Raw genomic sequence first — 24825 nt, forward strand, 5'->3', positions numbered from 1 at the left:
ACAGCAAGTTTCCTGTTCCAGTTTTGACATCCGAGTCCCAAAATTGGACAGAAGTGGCCTGGATGTTCTGGGAGAAGTGGAATGGGGGTTCTTTAATTACTTTCTCCAAAGCTCTTCTTAGAGCGTTAAAAAAATACAAAAAATCCTGTGGCTTATGGGATACTGTCCTAAAGGACATAAAATTGCATACTAATACTGAGCATTAATTAATTAATTAATACTGGATATTTTTAAGAGTAGACACTAAGGATTTCATTCAGTGGATTGCTACTATTGCTACAAGAGTTACGCATTTGTAACAATAACTCTGAATTTATTTTAGGTTTCCTGAGATGCTCTTTTCTCCATCCAGATGTCTAGTAATAAGTGACTTCAGGCATGGGTAACGCCCATGCACTTTTTTCTTCCTGGAGATGGAATAGCCACGCCTATGTGTTGCTCCCAGTCTCATGACATGGAGGTTCAGGGTCAAAAGTAACATTTGAAAAAACTACATTTCTGGATCTAAAGTGTTGTTTCAGTGCTAAATCAAAATGTATTTATGTTAGCAACTAATAGAAAATATTTATATTCAGTTAAAATACAAAATTCAAGTTTAGGCGGATTTCTAATATACCTTTCTCAATCTATAGGTGCTTTATCTTACTGTGGTACCCTTTGACCCTGAAGGAATTTTAGGAACAATAAATTCTGTTGTTATGGCATTTTTGGGACTTCAGGTATTGTACTCTCTTGCCCTACTTGAGCAGAAAAGCTTCATAAAATGTTATTTAGACAGGTGAGAGTTTATAACTCCCTATATGAGTGTTGGGGGAGGGAGGTCCTTCTGTAGGGATAACAGACTGATCCAAGGGACCTACAGTATAGGCTTCTTTGGAGCAACACAAGGAAATACTTATTTTAACATTTCAGACAAGTCGCAGAAGTTCAGAGTTAACTATTTAATAACTGCTCCAAGAAGATATTATTTCTCTGTATCACTGTGTCATTAGATTACAGTAGATTTGCCAACAAAAATGAAGACAAGAGGCAAAAGACAGGAGTTTGATGGTTTCTGTAGACAGCATAAGCGTTTAGAAGAAGCAAAGTCTGTATTTCGACTACAATATAGGAAAACGTAATATCAAGAAAAACATACCTGAAAAAAATCAGAAAGATTACATCAAGAAATTAGTAGAACTATTTAATACTACTGTACATTAGAGTGTAATGCATATATCAACTAGTTCTCAATTTCACTCTGCCTGTTACAGCTATTCTAGGCCACTTTTAATGTTGTTTTGTTTTGTTTTTATTTTAAGGGAGGAAAAATTCTTTTGTTTTATAAAGATCAGCATAAGCAAATAATGCTTCGTTTTTGTGTGTGGAGTGTAATAATGGTAAGTCACAAATATAGCCTTGTTAGGTCTTTAATTAGAAGAATTTATCTCCCAGTTCTTTTAAAGCTTCTGTTACTTTCTGGAAAATTTGGCTCAAAAGAGATGAATATTTTCTTAGTTGCAATAAACTGAATGGCAGTTCTTCAGAGGATCAGACTTCGAGCAAAGCAGCAGCAAAACACTCTGGTGTAATTCAGTGCAAGTTAAGTGTGCTTGCTAAGCAAGCAAACACTGACAGCAAATAGGAGTTTATCAGGAGAGCTGAGCAGTAGGAAGAGATAAGGAAGCAAGAGGTAAAAAAAAGTCTGAAAAGTTGTTGATTGGAAGAGCTTGTCTTGAGAGCTCCTATTGCACATTATGGATGATTGTGATTGCTTATTGAGTAAGCAGAGACTACACATTTAAGGCAGTGTTCCAGAGAATGAGCTAACAGGTAAGTGAGCAGGGAAATTGAACAGGACATTCTGTGTAAGTTCTTCATTTAAAATGCCTTTTTTTTAGGGTGTCATTTCTGTGTTGTTGACAAAATGCTCCAAAGATCAAGGCTTGATTCCAGTTAACAAGAATTTATGGTGAGGAACGTACAGAATCATTTTATTCTGTAAACTGATATTTGATAGATAAATCTTGAACTACTTTTTGACATTTCTGCAGGTCAATTTCATATGTGACAACACTGAGCAGCTTTGCCTTTATACTTCTGCTGTTGGTATACTACCTTATAGATGTTAAGAAGGTGTGGTCAGGGGCTCCATTTTTCTATCCAGGTGAGTACATTGAAAAGGAAAATATTTTAGTTTAACTTTTTTTAGACTTAAAACCTAGGTGCCTCTTCAGAGTTTATTTTTTTCTCTTTAAAAATGTCTTTCACTTCTTATTCCTGACCCAAATGAATTTATTTGGGAGATGAATCTATTTTCTTTATTTGTTGATTCAGACTGAGCAGTTTCTCTTTCCCCCCACCCATTATGCAGTGGCTTTACACAAGTTTATATCCCTCTACCTGCCTCACCAGATGCATTGTACAATTCCTCTAGCTGGAAATTTTTGCTAACAAGTTGACTGAATTTCCTGGAATCATCATGAAATATGCCTTCATCAGGTTACGGTTGCATTAGTAACTCCCTGGAATGTGGGTGAAATAGCTGTTGGGATGGTGATAAGGGTGGGGCTACCTAACCCTTCCCTCTTCAGTCATATATCCACCAAAAATCACCATCCCTAACCCATCTTCCTCTCATTGGTATGAAAATTGGAATGAATATTCCTTCTCACAAGGATGCAGAGGATGATTCTGAACAAAAACAAAGTCGAATGGCCTGTTCTTTATTACATTTCTTGATCAAAAATTTGTAGTCTTGTTTTTAAAAAAGCATTTATCTGTGCAATAAAAACCTGAATCTCTCTTTTTCTAGAATATGGTATCCCTCTAACTACAGATAATTGTATGTAACAAAGAAACCTTCGTCTGTACTGACGATCTACTAAGTACAGCCAAGAACAGTCAAGTTCCATCTATCATATTTGAGATGAAATCAGCGTAACTTTTAATTTGTTGCTTGACTATTCTATAGGAATATCTTGGAATAAAAGTTACTCTAATTAAACTTGGAGGAATTATAAAAGAAATTTGAAACATTTTAGGGACACCTGGAAATACTGGTTGGAGGACCTGTGGGATTGACGATAACCATAAGTCATCTTGCAAACAAAACTTTTTGTCCTGTTGTGATATTATGATCTTCATAGTTTATAGGTATTACTTTACTTCCTTGATCATGGGCCATCTGAGCAATTACTGCAGTTTGATGTAAAGGTCATTACTTGTGCCTTATGGAAATTTTCAAGGTGTTAGAAGCCATGGAAGAGGATTGATGTGAGGCTGGAGCTATAAACACTGTAATCTGTTACTACTTTTCTTTACAGGTATGAACTCCATTCTTGTTTATGTTGGACACGAAATATTTGAAAACTATTTTCCTTTTAAATGGAAGCTGCATGATACACAGTCACACAGTGAACATTTGACTCAGAACCTAATTGCTACATCTTTATGGGTTATCATATCATATATGCTCTACCGTAAAAAGATATTCTGGAAGATTTAACTCAACCCAGCACATATCAAAAAGTATGGGTTACGAGAACATTGTAACACCACCACCCCATCATATTGATGTCACTTTTTTTTTTAAAGGGTCATGTATTTGGTTTACATTCCGGATTATCTTGAACTGAAATCTGTATTTTAAGGGTTTGTTGACTTGCCATTTAGCTACAACAAGGTTTTGTTCAAATTTTATTTTTTACATTATTCAATTTCTAAATAAATATACTGAGTATATTCCAATAACTGGGTATTTTCAAAATAATTTTCATACACAACCCTGTTCAGAAATTTATTTGCCTCATAGGAATCATATATTCATATCACACAGGGGTATCTGAGACTATCTAGGTTTGGGAAGATTCTGGTAATTTGATGTGTGCGCCGCTACTCCTTGTGAAATCACTCAGGATTGCAGAAAGGAATGAACAATCAGTACTCTTTGGGCTCCACCGTGGCTTTAATCCTGATAGCCTATTTGTTTTGTGAAGCTAAGGGGCCATTAAGCAATAGCCAAGTCTGGCTTACAAATTACTTGCATCTTACCTTCAACTTGCCTGTCCCACTACTTAATGGTCTCCGGCAGAATGCTTGACCATGATGAGTATCTGTATCCATTTTGCATGACTCATGAATTATTGCAACGTGACCACAATGTCATGAGTACTGATGGCGAGCAGGAGGGGGCCTCTATCCAGGGGGGAAAACGCATGCGTAGTACTGAGGAGTTAAGCAGCCATTCAAAGAGACACAGATCAGACCCGCCTTAACTTTCGGGGTTTATCTGTCTGGGTTTTTCCCACGCTTCTTCAGTTTGTTAGGATTCTGTTTAATGTAGCAGTAATAAACACTAGAGACCTACTCCTCATCTCAGCGTGATTTCTGACTGTTAGGACACACAATGGGATTATCAATTTATACTGTTCATCCACAATTTTTAAATCCAGTATTGGGTCTCAACCAGATATTTTTTAATGAAAGCATGATTTTAATTAATTTTGAAAGCTACTTTATTTACAATGCCAAAGTCAAAGGTTTACCAAAAAGTGCATGAAGTTTTGACTGTAGTTTTCAAGCAACTTTACTTCAGCAGCTAAGGATAACAGGCTAGCCCTAATGGAATGACAATGATTTTCCACTTTCTCTGCTCCTTCTCAGCCAGAAGCTCCACTGACGTCTATAACACTCAGCTCAGTGTCTGAAGAAGCAAAATCTTCTCATTCATACAGAATCTATGCAATACCATCATCAGGTTTTCCCCACAGCGTGATACTTGGCGCTCCATTGCCAGACGGAAATCCTCTTTCACACCTTTGGTTATTCCTCTGGTGATTGTGTGATGCCTGCAATTATAATACACAAAATAATTAAAGGCCATGGATGTAGATATAGATATAAAGAAAACTGCATAGCATTTGCTGTAGAACATTCCAGCTTAATGTTTCAAAATATTTATGGAATGAAAATGTTCTGTGATAGTATCATACATGTATCATAAGGTTTTGTTTCAAATCCCCAACTGATTTTAAAGGTATGGAAACACATCCTAGAATTCTAAATCATAGAATTCCTGTATCTCCTTGATGCAGTATGTTAAAGTACCAATGCTAAAGACAACTGTACTCAGGTTTAAATTTGGCCACAAGGATGTTTTCATGACTGCAAGTTAAAAGAGTAATAGAACTAACAGTAGATTTCATTTTTAGTATACATTGTGTACCAAAGTAGAGTAAAAGCAGATCAAGATATATGTAGTAATGTAACTGTAAAGTTCTGGAGATGTCACTGCTAATTATCCCTGTCCAAACACTCTGCATAACTCTCTCCATTAGAAATTAAATAATTCATGGCCTTACAAGGGGAGATAAATCAACAGTACCATTACCAATTATAATTCTAAATTTTCACTATAACCACTACTGCAGCACCAAGAGCTACAGAAATGACTCATGAGATTATGTCATTTTATAATCAGGATTCTAAATTTCATTGTAGTTGCTCCAGACTTTCTGCTTTTTTCTCCGGTTGCAATGATCTTGCACTCAGCTATGACCTATGGATTCTCAAGCAATTAGAAAGGACAAGATTTAACCGTGTTTCAACACAAAAGCCCTCCCCCCAAAAGAATTATCTTAACAGATTGGGAGAATGTCAGTACATAAAAGAGCTGTTAAGAGGCCAGCAACTGCTGCTTATCCACTGTGGACTACTACAGCATATTTTGTGTTGCACAACCTCCAATTTGGTGAAGATCGTTCAAAATAAAAATGGGCAGAAAAGAGGGAGGCAGAGGTAGGAATGAATTGCAAGCCGTTAAGTCTTCAGACATTTGGCTTACAACAATCGTGACCATTTTTATTTTAAAAACAAAACTATACAATTTCAAGAATTAGCTGAGATTAAAACCAATGTGTAGTTAAGTGACCTCAATTCCATTAAAATTCTTTACATCTTAGTTTTTAAACCACGTATTAAGTGTGCATTTGGCTGATTTTAAACAAGACTTCATATTGTCATATGCTATCTTTTCATTGCCTCTATCTTGGCCATATAGTATTTGGACAGAAGACTAGTTTCTTGTTGAAAAAACAATTTGTAGAAACTGCAAAACAGAAATCCGACAATATATATTTCCAGTATTGAAGGATTACTAGCAAAACTTGCATAGGTGAATTTTTTTTCACTGCTAATAGTCAAATTCGCATCTCAAGAGGCAAAGAAAATAGGAGCAAGCAAATGCAGTGAAAGAAAAGAATATGAAAAATGCGGTGAGAAATTTGTGCCCATCTTAACAAATTAGGGTCAATGTTTACCTAAGTTTTAAAACCGTTATAAAAGAATGGACTAGATTGCCCAGAAAAAAATAGCCAGGATATCATCATTTTATTATACAGAGATCCACTTAAAAATTGAACATACATGGGCCAACAACTTATAAAAAAATAACAAATGTTAACAATAGTAAAACATAACTTGCCAAATGATGTAGGCACAAATGAAGAACAAAAGCATGGATAAAACTACTGAATTAACAAAGGTCTGATAACCATGGCCAGTAAAACATATTGACACAAAGACAGCACACTATGAGCAGGGATGTCCCCCTGCTTGGTACCTGTCAGCAGTCTGCATGCTGGGCTGTAGTACAGGTATGAATTCCTGCTGCAGTAACCCCAGCGGAGGGCTAGAAGTCCTTTAAAAAACAGCAAACAGCAGCATTCAAACACACACACCAACTTCCCCTGTGCTACAAAATCAATTCTCCGGTAACAGATAGACACACAGAGGAGAAGGACTACAAATCAGGAGTCTAAATCCTAGTGCAGGCAATCAATGGATTTTTTTATTAGAGATGATGAAAGAGAAGCAGCTTCACGCAATGCCTAGGCATTAAAAAAAGAAGATTCAAGAAATCAGTTGCGGATTTAAATCCTTTTTGCATGAATAATGCCTTTACCAAGAAAGACACAATTAATGGGGAAGCAATCCTTGGATAATGTACCTCAGCCCCTGTAACATTTCAGTCAGAAAGACCAGCAACTGTTTACCATATTGAAGAGAATATAAGACATTCCCTGAAACACACACACTTTGAATCTCTCTCCCTTTTTCAAATTGGAGAAAACTTACTGTTAGACTAGGCTACCAATATAACAGATAATAAAATATCAGTCTTCCCTTTTCTCTTACAAAATAACTTTGGGAAGTATGCTGACTCCTTTGCTTGTCAGGGCCACCTCTAGGGAAACTCCAGTTTCTATAACTCTTCCCCCAAATATATATTTTTAGTAACTTCATTACTAAACAAAGCAAATTTCAAAAGAAACCAGGCCAACAGCAAAGCCAGGATATTTTGAAAGGAGAAGAAAACATTTCATTTCAATATTTAGCTTGACCCTGAATACACATTCCAGAACAAATGACTTGCTCTACAAATGCTCCCAAGCAAAAATTTAGCAGTAATTTAAGATGTGAAATATATTCTCTATTAGCAATAGTTGCAAGGATATGTCACTTGAAGTTTATTATTCATATGCATTGCAGTAAATACATATTTTAATTTTTGCCTGCTCCAATATTTTTATTATTATTTTTTCCAGTATTTTTCTTAATTGCTGTTGTACAATAAAAAGCAATAATTTCATTGAATCCAACTAAAGCAGATAAAGATTCTGGAGGATGCTTTAGAGATGCCTCCCGCCAAGTAGCCAAAATGGCAGCTGATTTGTTTCATGTATCTATTAAAAATATAAGAAAAAGAACATACTATCTCACTCACATAAGCATTTGAGGTAAACAGAAGAAAACTGTCTGAAAATTTGAGTCCCTAAGCCCCGTTGGAAAATTGAGTCCCAGTATAACATCTCTCCAAAAGGTGGACTTCTAGCTTTTAATAGAATTCTACTGAATCTAACTTTCATAACCTAGAAAATGAAACATCCTAGTACTCTTGATACACAAACCAGCCAGCCCTTTTTTAAACAATAAAAAATCAGATTTATGTTGGCAGGACCTTTACTAAATTTCCTTTCTGATTCAACCCAAACACGACAATGTCTATTAATTCCTTACAGAAATAATAAATAACAAAGTACCAGATTAACCACATCACAACACAAATACAGGAATATATTGAAAGTTAGCAAGGCAGTACTATCATTACAATCTTCAGCAAAGGATCATTACCTTGTCGTGGTGCTGGAGCTTGAGCACCTCAATGATGCCATGAGCTAAACCGTGAAGGGCCACCCAAGACGGGAAGGTCATGACAGAGAGGTCAGACTAAATGCGATCCCTGAGGAAGGTAATGGCAACCCACCCCAGTATTCTTGCCATGAAAACTAAATAGATCAGTACAACCAGAGATATGTTGGTATACCATCGGAAGATGAGACCCCCAGGTCGGAAGATGGTCAAAATGCTACTGGGGAGGAACAGAGGATGAGTTCACTAGCCCCAGACGTGATGACGCAGCTAGCTCAAAGCCGAAAGGACGGCTAGCAGCCGACGGTGCTGGTGGTGAACGGCGAATCCAATGTTCTAAGGATCAACACACCATTGGAACCTGGAATGTAAGATCTATGAGCCAGGGCAAATTGGATGTGGTCATTGGTGAGATGTCAAGATTATAGATAGACATTTTGGGCATCAGTGAACTGAAATGGACTGGAATGGGCCATTTCACATCAAATGACCACCAGATCTACTACTGTGGACAAGAGGACCACAGAAGAAATGGAGTAGCCTTCATAATTAATAGTAAAGTGGATAAAGCAGTGCTCGGATACAATCCAAAAAACAATAGAATGATCTCAATTCAAATTCAGGGCAAGCCATCTAACATCACAGTGATCCAAATATACGCCCCTACCCAAGCAAAAGGAACATTCTATCACCTATGGTGGACTTGCAAGAAGGCTAAGAAATTTTGAAATATGGTACATAAGGTTATTCAGGAAATTTTGAAAGTAAACGTAATAAAAAAACTGGAACTATATTTATTGGGATTAATGGAAGAGGACTTAGAAAAGAGCCATGGAAAGCTTTTATTATACTTGATTACAGCTACAAGAATCCTATATGCCCAACTGTGGAAAGAGGAACAGATACCGACGATAGAAGAGTGGACTATTAAAATAATGGACTTAGCCCACATGGCAAAGCTGACAGATTTGATGAAGGATAAAAGTTTGGCTGAATTCACGAAAATATGGCAACCATTCCTTGATTACATCATTAATAAGGAAAAAAACTGTGTAATGATTGTAGGTTTTACAGACTAAAAGAGTAATTAAATAGAAATGGGGTAGATAGCTAAAATAAAGATAAGAGGTTAGGACTTTATAGTTAATAATATAGTCACATTTGTGATAGTCAGAAACCATATACCTTTGTTGTTTGATTTCTTGGTTATGTATGTGTTATGTGTTCGCAATTTTGTAAGTGTAATACATCTGTTTTTGTATTCTGTTTTTATTACAAGATGAAATAAATAAAGGTTTTTAAACAAACAAACAAACAAAAAAAACAAATATACGCCCCAACCACAGATGCTGAAGAAGCTGAAGTAGATCAGTTCTATGAGGATCTACAGCACCTACTGGACGACAGGCCTAAAATAGATGTTATTTTCATTACAGGAGACTGGAATGCTAAGGTGGGCAGTCAATTGACACCTGGAATTAGAGGTAAGCATGGCCTGGGAGAACAAAACGAAGCAGGACATAGGCTGACAGAATTCTGCAAAGACAACTCACTCTGCATAACAAACACTCTCTTCCAACAAACTAAGAGACAGCTTTATACATGGACTTCACCAGATGGACAACACCGAAATCAGATTGACTACATCCTTTGCAGCCAAAGGTGGTTGACATCTATACAGTTGGTAAAAACAAGACCTGGAGCTGACTGTAGTTCAGATCACAAACTTCTTATTGCACAATTTAGGATCAGACTAAAGAGATTAGGGAAGACCCACAGATCAGCTAGATATGAGCTCACTAATATTCCTAAGGAATATGCAGTGGAGGTGAAGAATCGATTTAAGAGACTGGACTTAGTAGATAGGGTCCCGGAAGAACTATGGACAGAAGTTCGCAACACTGTTCAGGAGGCGGCAACAAAATACATCCCAAAGAAAGAGAAAACCAAGAAGGCAAAATGGCTGTCTGCTGAGACACTAGAAGTAGCCCAAGAAAGAAGGAAAGCAAAAGGCAACAGTGATAGGGAGAGATATGCCCAATTAAATGCAAAATTCCAGAGGTTAGCCAGAAGAGATAAGGAATTATTTTTAAACAAGCAGTGTGCGGAAGTGGAAGAAGACAATAGAATAGGAAGGACAAGAGACCTCTTCCTGAAAATTAGAAACATCGGAGGTAAATTCCAGGCAAAAATGGGTATGATCAAAAACAAAGATGGCAAGGACCAAACAGAAGAAGAAGAGATCAAGAAAAGGTGGCATGAATATACGGAAGACCTGTATAGGAAGGATAACAATATCGGGGATAGCTTTGACGGTGTGGTCAGTGAGTTAGTGCCAGACATCCTGAAGAGTGAGGTTGAATGGGCCTTGAGAAGCATTGCTAATAACAAGGCAGCAGGAGACGATGGCATCCCAGCTGAACTGTTCAAAATCTTGCAAGATGATGCTGTCAAGGTAATGCATGCTATATGCCAGCAAATTTGGAAAACACAAGAATGGCCATCAGACTGGAAAAAATCAACTTATATCCCCATACCAAAAAAGGGAAACACTAAAGAATGTTCAAACTATCGAACTGTGGCACTCGTTTCACATGCCAGTAAGGTAATGCTCAAGATCCTGCAAGGTAGACTTCAGCAATTCATGGAGCGAGAATTGCCAGATGGACAAGCTGGGTTTAGAAAAGGCAGAGGAACTAGGGACCAAATTGCCAATATCCGCTGGATAATGGAAAAAGCCAGGGAGTTTCAGAAAAACATCTATTTCTGTTTTATTGACTATTCTAAAGCCTTTGACTTTGTGGACCATAACAAATTATGGCAAGTTCTTAGTGGTATGGGGATACCAAGTCATCTTGTATGCCTCCTGAAGAATCTGTATAATGACCAAGTAGCAACAGTAAGAAGAGACCATGGAACAACGGATGGTTTAAAATTGGGAAAGGAGTACGGCAGGGTTGTATACTCTCACCTTATGTATTCAACTTGTATGCAGAACACATCATGCGACGTGCTGGGCTTGAGGAATCCAAGGCCGGGGTTAAAATCGCTGGAAGAAACATTAACAATCTCAGATATGCAGATACCACTTCGATGGCTGAAAGCGAAGAGGAACTGAGGAGCCTTATGATGAAGGTGAAAGAAGAAAGTGCAAAAGCTGGCTTGCAGCTAAACCTCAAAAAAACCAAGATTATGGCAACCAGCTTGATTGATAACTGGCAAATAGAGGGAAAAATGTAGAGGCAGTGAAAAACTTTGTATTTCTAGGCACAAAGATTACTGCAGATGCTGACTGCAGCCAGGAAATCATAAGACATTTAATCCTTGGGAGAAGAGCAATGACAAATCTTGATAAAATAGTTAAGAGCAGAGACATCACACTGACAACAAAGGTCCGCATAGTTAAAGCAATGGTGCTCCCAGTAGTAACATATGGCTGCGAGAGCTGGACCATAAGGAAGGCTGAGAGAAGGAAGATAGATTCTTTTGAAATGTGGTGCTGGAGGAAAATTCTGAGAGTGCCTTGGACTGCAAGAAGATCACACCAGTCCATCCTCCAGGAAATCAAGCCAGACTGCTCACTTGAGGGAATGATATTAAAGGTAAAACTGAAATACTTTGGCTACATAATGAGAAGACAGGACACCCTGGAGAAGATGCTGATGCTAGGGAAAGTGGAAGGCAAAAGAAGAGGGTCCGGCCAAGGGCAAGATGGATAGATGATATTCTAGAGGTTACGGACTCATCCTTGGAGGAGCTGGGGGTGTTGATGACCAATAGGAAGCTCTGGCATGGGCTGGTCCATGAAGTCATGAAGTGTCAGAAATGACTAAACGAATAAACAACTATCATTACAATACCTCACTAGCAACCAAGAAATTAGAAATATGAGTTACTGTAACATCAGCAAATGCTCCTTCTGGAGAGAGAATCCCCCCTATGTTTGGGATAAGGCTATAGTGGGATAAAGCTGAACCACTATTCAAACGTAAATATCAGAAACAGAACTTTCTAATAAAAATCAGACCCTACAGGGGTAAACAGGTGTAACAGTGCTATATTGAGAAATGAGCCAAAGCAGGCAAACAGAACTGCTACTGTTCTGGGGAAAGACTGCCATTGCAACTAATCCTTCCTCACTACTTCAGAATGAAAGTCCAATATCCTGCCTGCTGATCAAGTCATTTTAGTTATTTTCAGTGAGGAATAAAGGAAGAGGACAAAACTGCCAGGCTCACTGCACAGGACAGGACAGCTATGCCTGGCTTCCCAGAAGCTATTGGAAAACTCTGCTATCAAAGGAAGATTCTGCTATGACTTGAATTCCATACAATTACCATGTAATGACAGATCATTGTCTCATAATTAACTACGGGAGGGACATTAGTAGTCAGAATAGGAGGGATAGCAATTTAAAAATTGAGTAGGATGGAGTCAGTTTTATTTGTATATCACAATGATGCATTCCATTCCATAGCTGCCAATCTGATCACTGAAATTCACTGAGTCTGAAAAGTACAAGCGTAACTGGAATATAAAATGTAGACCTAGCACATGTCAAACCTGTGTCTTAAGAATGCATCATTCGGAAGAAAATGGTTCAGAAAAAGTTTTGTAAAATTAACTCCCATTTTCCTGCGAACAGGTTACCTGAGGGACTGTCTCATCCCCATTATAGCGGCCCATCCCACGTGGTCAGGCAGAGAAGGCATGTTGTGGACCGCGTCTATGAAAGAATGTCAACTGGCAGGGCCCAGGAAGAGAGCATTCTTTTCCAGAGATGAGGCAGTCCCCCACTCTCCCGGCCTTCCGGAAAGGGGTGAAGACCTGGCTCTGCCATCTCGCATGGGGCGTGAGGAGGCGTAACCAACCCTGGGCATGGTTAGCACCCCGAAGATGCTCCCATAAATCAAGAACTTATTTACCATCTATGCCTAGGAATATATTATTTATTTAAGAGTATTGTTTTACTGTATTTTAACTAGTATTTATTCTTGTTTTATCGTACACCACCCAGAGTTACTCTTTGAGTGAGGTGGGCGGTGACTAAATTTGAAACATAAATATAAATAAATAAATAAACAGAATGGTACAAGGGATTACCTTGTCACTGTGCAAGATACAAAACTCCTTCCCTATATGCAGAGTATCTGATTTCCATAATCTTTTCAACCAGTGGCATGGGTATCATAGGTAGGTTGGGCATAAAATTAAATCCCTGAAACTTTTAAAACTTACTGCAAACAATGTATTTAAAAAATGACTGTAAATGTTCTTGGATAAAATAGGCCTTTTTTAAATCATCGTGGAACCCAGGGTGTTTCAAATGTCCCCCAAAATATTGAGAACCAATGTTCTAATAAACATGATAAATGTTATAATAAACATAAATTACAACGAAATTTACCTTCTGGGGTTTACTGTTTTGAGTAACTGAGAATCAAATGTTATTGCCGTGGAAGACAAAAATGGTCTGAAATGCCTATTTAAAAAAACAAACCCTTCTTGTAGTAGCTGATAGAACTCAGTATGCTGACTTGGAGTTTCATTGGATGTGAATGGCAGCATGAATCCAAGATTAACAGGTTAGATTAGAAAGGGGTTTAGAAATATCAAAATCTCTCACATCCAAAAAACCAAACTGTTCTGACTAAGCAAAGACCATGCCGAGATGAGGAGAAAGTATCTAGTGTTTTATTACTGCTATTGTAGACAGGAAATAAAGCCAGACTGCTCACTTGAGGGAATGATATTAAAGGCAAAACTGAAATACTTTGGCCACATCATGAGAAGACAGGACACCCTGGAGAAGATGCTGATGCTAGGGAGAGTGGAGGGCAAAAGGAAGAGGGGCCGACCAAGGGCAAGATGGATGGATGATATTCTAGAGGTGACGGACTCGTCCCTGGGGGAGCTGGGGGTGTTGACGACCGACAGGAAGCTCTGGCGTGGGCTGGTCCATGAAGTCACGAAGAGTCGGAAGCGACTAAACGAATAAACAACAACAGACAGAAAATCCTACCAAACTGAAGAAGCATGGGAAAACCCAGACAGATAAACCCCAAAACTCAAGGCGGGTCTGTTCTGGGTTTCTTTGAATGACAGCTCAAAGTCTCTAAACTACACATGCGTTTTCCCACCTGGATAGGGGCCCCCTCCTGCACACCATCAGTACTCATGACAAAAACTAAACAAAACTTACTAAGGCCAGAATGGAACCATCATTATTTTCCTTGTGGATCTCTCACTTTGCACAAGGTATGTCAGGGACAGAAATTAGAAATGTAGCAAGCTTAGTAGACGTTGGTCAATCACCTCTTCAGCTTTCCCTCTGCTTGAAACTTAAGAGTCTGTTTTTATACTTTCCCTTGCTGGTGGCATATCACTATGATAAACTTTAGCTAATTATAAAAAAGTAATCGATAAGCATGTCCTTGCACAATGAGAAAAAATACCTTTTGGACGGCAAGCACATTTCCACTGTTCAAATTTCCCAATTTCTGTCATTCTGGAAGCCCAAAAGATAGCCTACATTGATAGAAAATTCACCTCTGTCTGCCAATGCCTACCATGCAAATGTTTTCAATTACAAATACTATTAGTCATAGTCATAAGCAGCATGGCAAATAATAAAAGAATGTGGGAGCTGCAGCCCAACGCATCTGGAGGGCACCAGGTTAGCCACCCATGATGTGGGCTTTGTGGTGGTGATACTAGTTCTTACTAAGTTGTATGTACTCCACTTCCAAATAACTGAATTCTTTTAAATGGAATCATAAATATTGGGCTATACCCTACATGTGATGAACTGTATTATGAGGAATGTATGTGGATGGGTCTCTTCAGCAAAGGATCATTACCTTGTCGTGGTGCTGGAGCATGAGCACCTCAATGATGCCATGAGCTAAACCATGAAGCGCCACCCAAGACGGGAAGGTCATGACAGAGAGGTCAGACTAAATGCGATCCCTGGGGAAGGTAATGGCAACCCACCCCAGTATTCTTGCCGTGAAAACTAAATGGATCAGTACAACCAGAGATATGTCGGTATACCATCGGAAGATGAGACCCCCAGGTCGGAAGATGGTCAAAATGCTACTGGGGAGGAACAGAGGATGAGTTCAACTAGCCCCAGACGTGATGACGCAGCTAGCTCAAAGCCGAAAGGACGGCTAGCGGCCGACGGTGCTGGTGATGAACGGCGAATCTGATGTTCTAAGGATCAACACACCATTGGAACCTGGAATGTAAGATCTATGAGCCAGGGCAAATTGGATGTGGTTATTGGTGAGATGTCAAGATTAAAGATAGACATTTTGGGTGTCAGTGAACGGAAATGGACTGGAATGGGCCACTTCACATCAAAGGACCACCAGATCTACTACTGTGGACAAGAGGACCACAGAAGAAATGGAGTAGCCTTCATAATTAATAGTCAAGTGGCTAAAGCAGTGCTTGGATACAATCCAAAAAAACGATAGAATGATCTCAATTCGAATTCAGGGCAAGCCATCTAACATCACAGTGATCCAAATATATGCCCCAACCACAGATGCTGAAGAAGCTGAAGTAGAGCAGTTCTATGAGGATCTGCAGCTCCTACTGGACAACACGCCTAAAAGAGATGTTATTTTCATCACGGGAGACTGGAATGCTAAGGTGGGCAGTCAAATGATACCTGGAGTTACAGGTAAGCATGGCCTGGGAGAACAAAACGAAGCAGGACATAGGCTGATAGAATTCTGCAAAGACAACTCACTCTGCATAACAAACACTCTCTTCCAACAACCTGGCTTTATACATGGACTTCACCAGATGGACAACACCGAAATCAGATTGACTACATCCTTTGCAGCCAAAGGTGGCAGACATCTACACAGTCGGTAAAAACAAGACCTGGAGCTGACTGTAGTTCTGATCACGAACTTCTTATTGCGCAATTTAGGATCAGACTAAAGAGATTAGGGAAGACCCACAGATCAGCTAGATATGAGCTCACTAATATTCCTAAGGAATATGCAGTGAAGGTGAAGAATAGATTTAAGGGACTGGACTTAGTAGATAGGGTCCCGGAAGAACTATGGACAGAAGTTTGCAACATTGTTCAGGAGGCGGCAACAAAATACATCCCAAAGAAAGAGAAAACCAAGAAGGCAAAATGGCTGTCTGCTGAGACACTAGAAGTAGCCCAAGAAAGAAGGAAAGCAAAAGGCAACAGTGATAGGGGGAGATATGCCCAATTAAATGCAAAATTCCAGAGGTTAGCCAGAAGAGACAAGGAATTATTTTTAAACAAGCAATGCGTGGAAGTGGAAGAAGACAATAGAATAGGAAGGACAAGAGACCTCTTCCTGAAAATTAGAAACATCGGAGGTAAATTCCAGGCCTAAATGGGTATGATCAAAAACAAAGATGGCAAGGACCAAACAGAAGAAGAAGAGATCAAGAAAAGGTGGCAAGAATATACGGAAGACCTGTATAGGAAGGATAACAATATCGGGGATAGCTTTGACGGTGTGGTCAGTGAGCTAGAGCCAGACATCCTGAAGAGTGAGGTTGAATGGGCCTTAAGAAGCATTGCAAATAACAAGGCAGCAGGAGACAATGGCATCCCAGCTGAACTGTCCAAAATCTTGCGAGATGATGCTGTCAAGGTAATGCATGCTATATGCCAGCAAATTTGGAAAACACAAGAATGGCCATCAGACTGGAAAAAATCAACTTATATCCTCATACCAAAAAAGGGGAACACTAAAGAATGTTCAAACTATCGAACAGTGGCACTCATTTCACATGCCAGTAAGGTAATGCTCAAGATCCTGCAAGGTAGACTTCAGCAATTCATGGAGCGAGAATTGCCAGATGGACAAGCTGGGTTTAGAAAAGGCAGAGGAACTAGGGACCAAATTGCCAGTATCCGCTGGATAATGGAAAAAGCCAGGGAGTTTCAGAAAAACATCTATTTCTGTTTTATTGACGATTCTAAAGCCTTTGACTGTGTGGACCATAACAAATTATGGCAAGTTCTTAGTGGTATGGGGATACCAAGTCATCTTGTATGCCTCCTGAAGAATCTGTATAACGACCAAGTAGCAACAGTAAGAACAGACCACGGAAGAACGGACTGGTTTAAGATTGGGAAAGTAGTATGGCAGGGCTGTATACTCTCACCCTACCTATTCAACTTGTATGCAGAACACATCATGCGACAAGCTGGGCTTGAGGAATCCAAGGCTGGAGTTAAAATCACTGGAGGAAACATTAACAATCTCAGATATGCAGATGATACCACTTTGATGGCTGAAAGCGAAGAGGAACTGAGGAGCCTTATGATGAAGGTGAAAGAAGAAAGTGCAAAAGCTGGCTTGCAGCTAAACCTAAAAAAAAAACAAGATTATGGCAACCAGCTTGATTGATAACTGGCAAATAGAGGGAGAAAATGTAGAAGCAGTGAAAGACTTTGTATTTCTAGGTGCGAAGATTACTGCAGATGCTGACTGCAGTCAGGCAATCAGAAGACGCTTAATCCTTGGGAGAAGAGCAATGACAAATCAATAAAATAGTTAAGAGCAGAGACATCACACTGACAACAAAGGTCCGCATAGTTAAAGCAATGGTGTTCCCCGTAGTAACATATGGCTGTGAGAGCTGGACCATAAGGAAGGCTGAGAGAAGGAAGATCGATGCTTTTGAACAGTGGTGTTGGAGGAAAATTCTGAGAGTGCCTTGGACTGCAAGAAGATCCAACCAGTCCATCCTCCAGGAAATAAAGCCAGACTGCTCACTTGAGGGAATGATATTAAAGGCAAAACTGAAATACTTTGGCCACATAATGAGAAGACAGGACACCCTGGAGAAGATGCTGATGCTAGGGAGAGTGGAAGGCAAAAGGAAGAGGGGCCGACCAAGGGCAAGGTGGATGGATGATATTCTAGAGGTGATGGATTCGTCCCTGGGGGAGCTGGGGGTGTTGACTGACAGGAAGCTCTGGCGTGGGCTGGTCCATGAAGTCACAAAGAGTCAGAAACGACTGAACGAATAAACAACAACATGTGGATGGGTCTACAGCAGGATAAACCTTATCCCCTTGGAAGTTATACCTCTAAAAGAGCTGATGCTGTTGAAAAAGTAACTACAACTGAGGGAGGCTGAATTAGAACCTTGACAAAAAGTGTATTTAATTATGTCACCTGTGGATTGCCAACATGCTACAGGATCCCCCAGTTCATAGTGATAATCCTACTTCTCCTCTGCTAGCAACAGCAATATTTTCTTCATATTATTTTATTTGGCAAATTTTTATAGCTGCCCATCTCACAAGCAAACTGGTAATCAATGTAGCTCGTGGAGCAGACGTGTAAAGTTCATTGATCTAAGCGCAGACATAACCGCCTAAGCCACCGCATTTTACACCAGCTGAAGCTTCTGGATGCTCTTCAAGGGGAGCCCCATCTCGCTCCTGCCTGAGGTCATCTAAAAGCACGACCAATGCTGTTTCAGTCCCGTACCCAGGCCTGAAACCCAACTGAAAGGGGTCCAGATAATTAGTTCTATTCAGGATGCTCTGAAGCTGCCGCATGACCACCTTCTCAATAACCCTCCCTAAAAAAGGGAAGGTTGGATACTGGATGAAAACTGTCCAGTATGATTGTATCTAGTGATGGCTTCTTGAAGGGGGGGTGGACCAACACTTCTTTAAGGGGCTGAGGAACCATCCCCTCTCTCACAGAAGAATCAAATCAAAAATCAAAATCAAATCAAAAATAAAAAAGCCTTCATACCTAAGTTGATATATCCTCCAGATTAGCTCCAGACAGTTCTTGTTTCTTACTCTGATTGGGATTATTTAATTGGCATGGGGTCCAGACTAGGCTCATATGATCGCTGTACCCATCTGGAAATAAAATATGCTTGCTTTCTCTTAGTAGTTTGTACTAAGAGCAGCAGAAGAGGTTCTCTAAACTATTTTACATGATAAAGGGATGGACAGAAAGTTTAGCCATGGATTGAAGATGGAACTGTTTAGTGATTTTAGTGATTAAGATACTGATTTCTAGATATAGCTATACTCTCTAATAAGGATCTGCCTTAAATATACTTCACCTGCCCACTTTAAAACCTCCTCTGGGATACCATATCTGGAGGGAACTGAGGGAAGAAAGACATGTGTTTCCTTAACAGCAATGCCTAACACCTACCCAATGCCTTTTTTAAAAAAATAACGGCTCCAAGCCTGGTTGTGATTGATGAATAGGCTCTACAGTAGTTGTTGAGTTTTTTTGCTTGAGCATGTTTGCAGAGTTGGCAAGTAATGAGATGCTGGAATCCCCAAGCTTTCCTCAGGCCAGATGGCTGGATGGGACTGGACCACATTTTGCTCAGGCTAGAGTGGTTCATATCCTTTGCTGGGCCTTCAGGTGACTTGGGACAGAAGTACATCCAGCAACTGTCTTTTGCGGTGCCCAAGCAATCAGGAAGTCTTCAAAGAGTTGGCAAAGGCTGGAGAGTTGGGTGTGCTGATTAGCTGTTTGGCACTCAGCAGTGCAGCACAAAGATGAGTGGGGCTAGCAGTACTGAAGAGGTTTCACAGGCTCTAAGTTGTGGCTATGTTCCTGGGCATGGGAGTCAGAGTGTCAGAGCCAGTCAAGTGGTTATATTAATGGAAGTTTGCCAATTATGTACTTATTTTTTCTTGATATGCTGTGTTTTTAATTGTTGTTAGCTGCCTAGAGTCACTGTGATGAGATGGGCAGCCCTATAAATTGAATAAAATATTAAAAAATTAATAAATAGATCCAGCTTAGGATGGTCTTGTTTCTTCTGTTACAAGAACTTCCAACACATTTTGTGTACTCATTAGCCATTGCTAAATTAGAAGTAAAGTTAACCACGTGATTCCTCATTTTGAGAAACTACAATTTTCATAGTATAAATGAGGCAATGGTATTTTCTGGCTGAGAGTGTTTCGTTTAGTGGACTGTCCCACTTCTAATAAAAAAAGATCATTAAAGAAATTCCTGCACATAGAAGTGTTGGATTTGTCCCCTCTAAATAGGGTATTTTTTCCTTTGCTACTTGTCCACTGGGACATATACAGTAGTGGGAACAAGGTAGTAGAGATTACTTGGATTGGGTACTGGAAAGCAGATGCAAGTCTATTAACTCATCTATAGCTGACAAATGGCAGAATGGCTGCCTCCCTTTAACGTTATTGGATGAAGCAGAGGGAAGATGTATCTACTGTCCATCAATGCCTTTCCATGCTCCCTATTGGAGGAAAGTGGATACCACTAAACAATTAATAGAGGGAACCGGAATGCACCCACTCTGCTGGAACGTACCGGGCAGGCAGAAACAGCTGGAGACAAGCAGTCCCTCAGATATCCAGGCCCTGTGCCATGCAGGGCTTTATAGGTAATACCCAACACCTTGAATTCTACTCAGAAGCCAAATGGCAACCAGTGCAGCTCGTGTAAGTAGTAAGACACATGGACACACCAAGAGGTGCCCAATACTAATATTATTAAAATTGTAATGAACGTATTAGACTATGTTTGTAACTTGCCTCTAGATTAGTGTTGCTGAGCCAATTATGGATTCATCATGCTAGAACTTTCATGCCAGAATCCTACACATCTGATCTATAATTTTCAATTATTTACTTATAAAATTTCTTTATCACTTTAGTCCAATATACTAAGGCTCTCTCTTAGTGAAAATTACGTCCACCAACCCTTTCAGATTAGCTATTTTTACAGCAAGGTGAGGTGGAGCACTTAAGCAGCACTTAATGCCACATCATCTTTACTATGGGTAAAGGAGCTAGAATATTGCTAACTCAACTAAAAAATTCCCATTTCCACACAGCACACACATCTGAATAGCTAAGATGTACTCAGAAACAAACCTAACACTGAGCTGCATGTTTTCATAAATAGTGCTTTTAACATCAGTTTAGGCTCAACAGGAAGCTCTGGCGTGGGCTGATCCATGAAGTCACAAAGAATCGGAAGCGACTGAACGAATAAACAAAACAGGCTCAACAAATAAATTATATCAGCAATCAGAGTAAGGGCACAAACTTTTAAAATTGGGAAAAATATTTTCTTACTTTATTAACATTCCCTGATTTGGCAATAATTCCAAATGAATTTTTCCTCCTTCTTGTGTTCTTAAGTAGGCAAATTCTTCCAGCATATCAATATCTGAAAAAAAGTGTTCAGGTCCAAAAGAAACTATCTTTGAGAACAGTGAACTTACTATGATCCATTATGCAATTCCTCTACTCTGTTCTACTTTATTCCTCATTACTGGTATCTTTGAAGTTCTTATCTTCATTTTCTTCACAAACAAGATGCAAAGTATCTATTAGTTTATTCTAAAGCCCTAATTTAACTGTTGCTGTAATTTGGTCAGTTTTATCCTTGCAACAGACTAAAGTAGCAATCTTTCATATCCTTATCTAGGAATAACCCTTCTTAAGCTGCAAAGACTGACTTAGGAACATATATGATTAAACATGGGACTCTGCTGCAAAAGTTCCTAGCATCAGGTAAAGCATACCATATGTTAAAGCATACACTTGTTCTTTCCATAGAATAATAGAAAGGTTCCGGCACCATTCATAATGGTTTGTTTTAATCCTGGTTTCCTGAATAAATTACAATTGGTCAGGTTCACACCTAATACAAAGCACTAAGTTATGGTTTACAGAACGCAATGACTTGGTTCATACCATGTTAAGTCAAACCAATGAAATTACATTAACCAGCCTACCACTGATTCAGCATGTTCTGAAATCTCAGCAATATTACTGAACCCATGTTTCTCATAGCACACTGTCAAAATTCCACTGTCCCCTTCATTTATTTGCTTTTTCTTTTTGTTTCCAACTATTCCCTATTACATTCCATTAGATTTTACATTTCTTAATAGGAGATCACAATAATTTGGAAAATATGGTTCCCTTGAAGAAACTGTCTATCTCCAACTCTGGTCCATTGAAAACAAAGGATACTTGTAATATAGGTGAAAAAATTTTCATACTGGAAGTTTGCTTGCTGGCAGATTTTGTTAATTGCTTTCAAGAATAAGTTTTCACCTCTTGGCCATTCATGCTGAAGCAACACAATCACATGGCCCAATGCCATATCATCCCTGTTGTCTGTGAAAGCTCTCAGCTGTTAGGGAATGAATGAATGAATGAATAAACAAACAAACCAAGCAATTTTAACAGTATCTCACACTGTAAATTCCAAACCAACACTTAAGGGACAGATAGAGTTGCTTCACTTTTTATGTTACAAGAACTTTTTCTTAGTATTCAAAATATTATTCATACTTTCCTCAGTGGGCTATTCTAAGCAAGATATACAATTTGTGGGCTGTTATTAGGGTGGAATATATTGAAAGACAAGTGTTTTAGAGTTCTCAAAAGAACTATGTGGATCTTAGAATGAGGCTAAATCAGTCAACGTGTAAGTCCCATTCAGGCAACATGTTTGTTTGTAGTATTCACCAAGAAGTAAAACTGAACCTTCTCTCAAGTCACATGGCAGTACTCCACAAATGTAAATATGTATACAAGGGAAGCCTTCAGGTGTAATATCCTACATACGAAAGCTATCATGTGAACTGGAATCCTTAGGACTGTGTGGAAGTCTTTGCATGTAGGGCTTAAGAAAGGGTTTCCCCACTGCAAACAGACATGCAGTACTCATGCAGTCTGGCAACACAGCACAACTTGAAAGAAGGGATCTGTTCAACTTCGTTCAAATAATGAGTACTATAAGCAAATGTACTACCCGAATACAGAATGGGTCTATGTTGTGCTATGTAGCACATAAGTACAAAAAAAAAATGGGAAAGTTCTAGGCTTTGGTCAGGTATCATAGATAGTATAAGGGACAAAATGAACTTAACCCTGCAACACTCATTCAGGATGTTAGCTTAGAAAGTTTGTAATTTTTATAAATTCCTTTTACCCAAAACATAGCAAAATCTTTCCTACAATTTTGCAGCATGACTGTAATGGCCAAGCCTTCCATGGATGAATATTCCTCCAGAGGTAATTCTGTGAGTTTCATGTACCATTTTGACATATATATGTTAAGGAGGATTTTGCTATGTATCAGGTACATATGCAACTGACAAATGGTATATCAGAATTGCTATCTGTATTAGCTGAGGCAACTAGCTTACCACAAGGACAATATGCAATAATGAAATGAACAGCTGAAATGTTGAAAGTACTAATGCTACAACGTTCTCAATGTTAGCTAATAGTACACAATTTATCCTTAATAATAAAATAATTATTCTATTGCTGAAGGCAATAATGAAGTCAATCCCCTATGTCTCTGAAAAGATCTTTATTATCACATTTTTTCCAGTCTGTTATAATGACGCTTCCCTGATGTAGCAAAGAATTAAGATTGCTCCAACATTTGTCATGTACACGACACACTGAACATTCATATTTTAAAAAAACATGCATGCCAAATCAGTCATATTTCAAAACACATTCACAAATTTGAGATGACCTTGGTAGCCAATTATTTGTAGTTAATAGTCCCCAAAAAGCACATGGGGAAGGGAATGAGACTCTCACTTCATGGAGAGCTGCGCCATCCCTGGGACTAACATGAAGTGCAGGGCCATTTTTCCTTCCACATTCTCTAAGAGTGAGGTGATCACTCAACTCACACTCAGCTAGAAGGCCCCCAGAAGTGGCCTGCTATGTGACTGAGTTATCTTTCCCCTTCCCAAAGAAGGAATCAGCATTTATGAGTCTCTGCAAAACACAGTTTCTAAGTACTTTCTCACTGCAGTGGTAGGGGAAGCTGGCTCCTCTCACTATGCAAGAACACTGGGAAAATGGGGGGAGGGGGAGAAATAAAACCCGTTAGCCATATTTATTAATTTCTTACTTGATTCAACTATACAATTACGAAGTGGCTATAAAGCTGCACACTTAGCTGCATCCCAGGTCACAGGGTTCCTCTTTGCCCTTTGCACGTAAAGAAATGGTTTCCTGCTGCAGAAGTTATCCCTCAACTCATAAAGGGCCTTGAAGTCTAAAGAAAAGGTTAACATATAGCCTCATAGCCCCTTTGCATTTGTACTGATGTGCTGCATAAATGAACTTTTGCTTCTACAAAAGTATCTACAATGCAGATGGCTAAGAAAAGATTCTTCTCACTAATGGTGCACTTATACATGGAACTCTTACCTAAACTGAACACCCTCCCCCCACCAAATATATAGAAATGTGCTTCTTTTTAGCAGTTGCTTAGTAATTCATTTTCCTATAAGAATGTTTGTTGTTCCTCAGTGTTCAAGCAGAAAACTGTTGAAACTTCAGTTAGGACAGTGACTTGATTACTAACTGGGGCCATATGTATGGAACATGTTTAACTCTCTTAAAAATATTGCTCTGGCTCACTGTTCATTTAATATCAGTGGTTTCACTACACTGATTTCAAGTAAGTTGTTTGTATCATAGTCAGCAGTGCATTAATATACGCTACCATTATAATAAAGATACTGAGGCCACGATGAACAGAAAGACAGACTGGGGGGAATTATCCAAAAATAGTATTATAATAAAAATTCACTCCACTATAAATGGAACAA

The 24825-nt window shown here is 39.1% G+C and overlaps 2 protein-coding genes across 5 annotated transcripts in view; one reads left to right on the top strand and one right to left on the bottom strand.

Moving 5' to 3' along the window:
• HGSNAT (heparan-alpha-glucosaminide N-acetyltransferase) overlaps positions 1–3732 on the top strand; it is a 43448-nt gene extending 39716 nt beyond the window's left edge. The window contains exons 14-18 of the mRNA XM_063300354.1: positions 633–719; positions 1302–1379; positions 1881–1951; positions 2034–2146; positions 3306–3732. Of these exons, the coding sequence (XP_063156424.1) occupies positions 633–719; positions 1302–1379; positions 1881–1951; positions 2034–2146; positions 3306–3487 (531 nt within the window). The 3' untranslated portion in view covers positions 3488–3732. The remainder of the gene's footprint in view (positions 1–632; positions 720–1301; positions 1380–1880; positions 1952–2033; positions 2147–3305) is intronic.
• A 657-nt stretch (positions 3733–4389) lies between these two features.
• The window catches only part of INTS10 (integrator complex subunit 10), a 45437-nt gene continuing 25001 nt past the window's right edge, over positions 4390–24825 (bottom strand). For 3 of the 4 annotated variants that reach the window (XM_063300358.1, XM_063300362.1, XM_063300359.1), the window contains 3 exons: positions 22208–22370; positions 21302–21395; positions 4390–4829 (listed from right to left, as the gene is read on the bottom strand). In XM_063300358.1, the coding sequence (XP_063156428.1) occupies positions 4673–4829; positions 21302–21395; positions 22208–22370 (414 nt within the window). In that variant the 3' untranslated portion in view covers positions 4390–4672. Of the gene's footprint in view, positions 4830–6601; positions 6680–21301; positions 21396–22207; positions 22371–24825 lie in introns of all 4 variants that reach the window. The other variant, XM_063300363.1, reaches the window with a different exon arrangement.

The sequence above is a fragment of the Candoia aspera genome, chromosome 4 (genome assembly GCF_035149785.1).
Source record: "Candoia aspera isolate rCanAsp1 chromosome 4, rCanAsp1.hap2, whole genome shotgun sequence".
Lineage (NCBI taxonomy): Eukaryota > Metazoa > Chordata > Lepidosauria > Squamata > Boidae > Candoia > Candoia aspera.